General features: G+C 34.2%; 1 protein-coding gene across 2 annotated transcripts in view; it reads left to right on the top strand.

Annotated features, from left to right (window-relative positions):
* The window catches only part of hfp (Poly(U)-binding-splicing factor hfp), a 32,341-nt gene extending 26,650 nt beyond the window's left edge, over positions 1-5,691 (top strand). For both annotated transcript variants that reach the window (XM_085954864.1, XM_085954863.1), the window contains 2 exons: positions 1,107-1,281; positions 2,885-5,691. In XM_085954864.1, coding sequence (XP_085810990.1) covers positions 1,107-1,281; positions 2,885-2,994 — 285 coding nt within the window. In that variant the 3' untranslated portion in view covers positions 2,995-5,691. The remainder of the gene's footprint in view (positions 1-1,106; positions 1,282-2,884) is intronic.
* The last annotated feature ends 309 nt before the right edge of the window (positions 5,692-6,000 follow it).

A 6,000-nucleotide genomic window follows, 5' to 3' on the forward strand; every position in this document is an offset into this window, starting at 1 on the left:
GAATAGGTATTTTTAAATGAGCGGTCACATAACACAAAAAGTCGCAATTCAAACAAAAATACACGATTAGAATTTTTCTCCGAAACAAGCATGGCATTCATATACTACAAAAGAAGTTGTTTATTATAATGAAGGCTGGTAGGTACCTACTGACTTCAGCTTGGATTTTTTACTGAAATTTCAACCATATCCGTGGATACTTTTTCAATGAAGTCGGCGAAAACACCAATTAGGTACTTAGACACTTAACTAGTGTCATAAACATAATCCGATCCCGGTCTAAAGTCGGATTTTATTGCTTATGATATTTTTCCTCGGTATATCCGATAAGTAGCTCGTTATGAAAGTGAATAAATATATCGTCTCTGTTCTGGCGGAACACACTAACTGGAGAATACTAGTTTTGACTTTAAAGTTGTTAAAATGTTTGAAATGGTCTATCATGTGAGTTTATTAAGTAATCGTAAAAAGGATGACTTTAAAATAAAGACTGTTTATTTATTAAGAAGGTTTCCAGACGGTAAAGTTTGAAATAAGGAACATTTTGGCATAACTAACTCAATATGTAATTTTTTCGAATTAGTGTCTTCTGCCAGAACAATGACGATATGGAGAAAATCAAAAACTAAAATGTCAACGAATGTTTCCTCATTACATCCGAGATCTCGCTCTGTCCGTGATCGGAATAACCGAGTTCGACTCTATGTATATTATTGGTTTCAACTAACAACCAATTTTCGTAAACAAATCTGGTGAAAATTGTGGTATCCTTATATTTTGCTTGTAGCACACAGATTAATAAGGTATTCATGTGAAAACCATCGCCATAGACCGAGGTTTTAAAGATGGGTACTTTATGACGGTCAGGCCATAAATCGTAAGTAACATAGCGCGCCCGCCCGACTTTCGCATTGAAGAAATATTGAATGCGTGTTTCATTTACATGAGAAACTTTAATGCATATTATGATACAATTAAAAATAACATATTCGTTAACACGTGTTTAAGTTTTTTCCATCACCACACGACATCCGGTAGGTAAGCCATGGGTTGAAGCTAATATGGAGGAAAAAATACTTAACTGTTATGTTATTTTTGCTTCTCAGGTGGGCCCAGAAGATGTCGACCAAAGTCTCCAAGAAGAGATTCAGGAGGAGTGTGGCAAATTTGGCAACGTAGACAGAGTCATCATTTACAATGAGAGACAGGCACCAGACCCTCGGCACAGCAGTGAGCCTATCGTGATTGTCAAGATTTTTGTTGAATTTACGTCTATGGCTGGTGAGTAAAACTCACATTAATTATTTCTCATAGTCTGAAGTGACAAGATTATAAGACAAAAATTATGTATGCCAACAACATAATAATATGTTGGCATACTTAATTTTTGCAATCATCACAGTCATCACTAAAACCCAACATTGGTCATGGCCGCCCTCTAGCCTCAAGGATGCGTCTGGAGGCCCCGAGTTCGATCTCGGTGAGGTCGCAATATTTTTATGTGATTTTCTCAACGCCTGGATGTTTGTGGTTGTTTCTCTGCTTTTTCTAAATACATTACTGTTATTGGGCCTCTTGGCCCTGTTCTGGTGATTGGGTGTCTGATTGGAATTGCCCCACTTTCACATGTATCTACATGACTATCTTCCTCATCGTATACCATCTTCCACATATAGCCTTCCTTCTCAATATCTTCATTCCTAAGCGACGCAGGTGCGATTGATTTCTTTTTGCGTTTATTGTCTATGGTTACTATCGTCTTCTAGCAGCTGTGTCTAGATTGTGCCTGTTGTATCGCGTTTTGTCTCATTTAGGGCATCTCTCAATCTTTCTTGTTATCCGCCCTAACTATCGAACCTTACGGTAATGCGGCACGTTTATAAAAAACCTCATAATTGAGATCATTTTTGAATGCCTGGAAACAGTCACACCTGAGCTTTGATGAAAGGATAGTTGATTGTATTGGCAGCCACGGTGCTGATATAGAGAAGAATGTTTCGCTTAGGCCCTTCGCTCATGGAGAAACTAAAATCCGACAAACTGGTTGCTGATAGAACTTATAAACTACCCAATGACTGATGCTTCGCACACGGAGCTACTGAAACCCACTTACAATAATAATCTCATAACCTCAAACTGTCGAGCCAATTGACTTTCCTACTTCATTCTAAGCTCTTTCCGCAAAATCTTTACAGGAATATTCTGGCAGCCTGTAATTATACAGGCAGGAGTATTTTTCAACATCTGCCACATATTTTAAATTAAAAATCGGTTCGCATCACATCTTTAACTTTTGACGTCATCACTTGTTATTGCTTGTTCAGTTCAGTTCAGTGCTACCAATTTTGGTAAGAAATTTTTCATCGAATCTACTGATATTAGTACCACTGTTTTGTGTGTGACTGGAAACTGGGAGACTAGCATGTCGTGTCTCTTCGGTTTCTGTTTTTGAAACAGAGATTCCAGTCTAACCGTCAGCGAGCCGCCATTGAAGTACATTAGCTAGATACTGGCTGGAATTTTAGTTTCAGTCGCGTCTTTTTTGAGTATTCTCGTGAGCGGAAGGAAGGCCTTACAATTTGCATGGTTACATTTAGCTGAGTATTTAAACTCACAGCATGCGCACTATGCCTACAACGGGGGCACAATATTCAGCCCCCAACTAAACTAGGGCTTGCGACACTGTGCATATGAGTATGTAAGGCACTTCCTTACATTGTTCCTGTTATTTAATATTGATGTCAATTTACTCGAACTGGTCACCCCCCCACTTGGATCTCTTGTGTTACCTCCTCTGCGATTAGTTATGTATAATGAAATTGGCTGATATTTATTCGTAATACATTTAATTCAGTTCAGTAATGTATGCAAACATTTTTTACAGAGGCCGAGTCTGCAGTGGAGGCACTCAACGGGCGATATTTTGGAGGGCGAACCGTACGGGCGGCCATTTACGATCAGGACCTGTTTGATCACGGCGATCTCAGTGGATAAGCATCGCCCGCTCGGAAAATGGGACTCGTCAAGAGAAGAGATTAAAAATTGTGGTTTAATTTTATATACGTGACTGACAGCTATTATTAAGTGGACATTTAAAAATTTGTATTGTAAGTATTTTTTATAGGTTCTGTTCAACATCGCAAGTTGTTTTTTTTTTTTTTCGTAATATATACACTTGACTCTCGGTTAATGGAATTACTATACAAAACTCGATGTAAAGATTTATCTAAGGAGTCGTCCTTATAATGACATCATGTCACCTTTATGGGAGGAGGGGGTCTGATATAATGTGATGATTTGTGACAAAGGCGTTAGGAATAGTTGTAGAATATACAGTAAAACCCCGTTAATATGAACACGGATAATTCAAAATTCGCCGTAAATGAAAATTTTCGCGTGAATTCCTGAAGACTGTTTTTAGTGATTTTGAAATTAGAACAAAATTTACTTTGTGTTTGCTGTACATTTTTTATTTCGTAAATAATTTTTTTTTTTTATTTTCTGTCCTATCGATTTCGAATTAACGGAGTTTACTGTATGTCATTATTTTTTATGGATATGTGAAATGTGGACTAATATAGAAATTAGAAGGAATCAGAGATATATTTCGATTTACAGTTCAGTTTTCGCGAAACAAAATTTCACTTAAACGAGTGTTAGCTGTAATAGTTTCATGAAGATTGTGTGTGCATACGGACGGCATCCAACTATATCGGTTGAATAATAAAATATTTTATTACATTATTCTTGTGTTCATATTCTGAGTTGTATAGTTCTTATTGATCATACATGTCCAATTTATTTATATTATAATGTTATTAAAATTGAGCCATTCTCTGGAAAAAAAAGTGTTATCGTGATTACCCTAGTTTTCGGTAAATCAATTGAAATGACGCGTCATACATGTGTCTATGTACTGGTCAAAGAATATTAATTATAATTAACTATTTTTTTTATTCAACAAATAATTTACAAGATTTAAGAATGTAACATTCTGTTTTTGAACATACAAAAACCGATTGCGAAATAGTATCTCAATTTGGGAAGCGCTTCAGTGAGTATTAAAAAAGACCAATAGTTAAAAATTTTCATAATTAAGTACGACTCCTTTAACATAGTGGACTATGTGCGTGGGCGCGATACCCAAGAGATGCACGTTCGATTCTTTCCCTTCTTACTTTTTTCAAAAAGATTTTTTCTATTGGTCATATCATATCATATATTTTCTTAGAAGTGTTTTCAAAATTATGTATGTTGAATATTATTTAATTTCGACAACAGATGGCGATGGAAGTATTAAGTTAGCTGTTTGAATACCGCGATAAAGGACTGCATGCAGGGACAATATACAGTATTGCATAGAAATGTATGCTCAACCGGATACGTTGTGGTGCGAAATTCGACATCACTCCTCTGAGTGCAGTAATGCCATCTGTATCTGTCGCTGGGTTCGAAAAGCTAACTTTACTTTAGTTACTAAAACAAATATTTCGAGAGGGACTCGATTATAATAAGTAATTAAGATAGCATCTTTTATATTTAAACATGACATATTGGGTCCGGATACCGTTATGTCCACATTTTAATATGGTTAATTTTAACACACATAATTTACAATATCTCAAATATTTGTACAGTAAAACCTCGTTAATATGAATTCGACGGGACCGAAAATCGAAAAAAAATTCGAGTTACAAATTATGAAATGTATGGGGGGAAAATATTAAAGTTTAAAAGTTTTTTTTTTTGATTTTCTTCAATATCGTACCAAATTTACGGTTCCGTGTGTGTTAATGGGTCATAAAATGTCAGGATTATTTTTATTACCTTCTTAAAATAAGTAATTTATTATGTTTTACGAAAAGTCTCACAATTTTCAATGACTGGCTCATGAAATAATGTACTTTATTACGATTTATTGAATATTTTTATATGCCAGGACTCTGAAATAATTTTGAATTACGAAATTCGAATTAAAGGTATGGTTTTATATGAAAATAATGTTCAAGGGATTTTTTTTTCGCGAAAATTTCGAATTATCCGTGTTCTTATTAACGAGGTTCTACTGTATTAAACTAGATATGAATCTGCATTAATCACATTCCAGGCAGTGTGCTTTACCAATAATTATGCAATTGATCTAATATCAATCACTCCGAAATATCTTTACGTAATCTCAAATTTCATTTATATTAGCGACCATCTTTGTAATATATTGAATGAAGGTATTATTAACAATGAGTAATTATCTTGATTCCTGGATGGCGTCAGGATCTCTGATTTTTTTTTAGTGTCAACGCATTTGCGCTTGTTGATAATTTTTAATGAATAAGAATTATGCAAGATTTATGTTTTTTTGTATCATATTTTCGAATTAGAACAATATACCTATCCATTTATTATGAGTAAATTTTTGTGAGCGAAAGGAAGAGTGCAAATCGAGGGCTTAGTGTCAAACAACACTATCTACAAAAGTGCAACTTTACAGGAGAGCCAAAAATCGTTATTTTAGATTCTTGTAACTCAACAAGGGAAATGTTTATTTAAAACCTAATGTTAATATTTTATAATTTATTGTGTATTGTACATTTATCATGCTTATGATGATGTTAAAATTTATAGGGATAGTTTTAAAAAAATATGAAAACAAGGGTAACTTACGTAGTTAGCGTTAAACTTTACTGACGATTTAATAAGAAATTAGAAAAGATTGACATAACGTTGTTTGACTATCATGTAGCCGTAAATGTAAAATAACGTTATCTCAAAAAAAAAAAAAACACTTTTTTGTAGATAACGTTGTCTGACTTTAAGCACTCGAAATATTCTTATAAATTGAAAAATTATTTAAATAATATGTTATATTAACCATTAATGTTTACATTTATATGCACAAGTGTGAAAACGTCTCTGAATCACTGAATTCCACACAGAAACATTGCAATTTGACCCATTCAAAATGGTTCAAAAATCAATCTTCTTTTGACTCTTTGAAAAGTA

The sequence above is a fragment of the Rhyacophila brunnea genome, unplaced genomic scaffold (genome assembly GCF_057557595.1).
Source record: "Rhyacophila brunnea isolate RB1 unplaced genomic scaffold, BYU_Rbru_1.0 scaffold_4, whole genome shotgun sequence".
Classification (NCBI taxonomy): domain Eukaryota; kingdom Metazoa; phylum Arthropoda; class Insecta; order Trichoptera; family Rhyacophilidae; genus Rhyacophila; species Rhyacophila brunnea.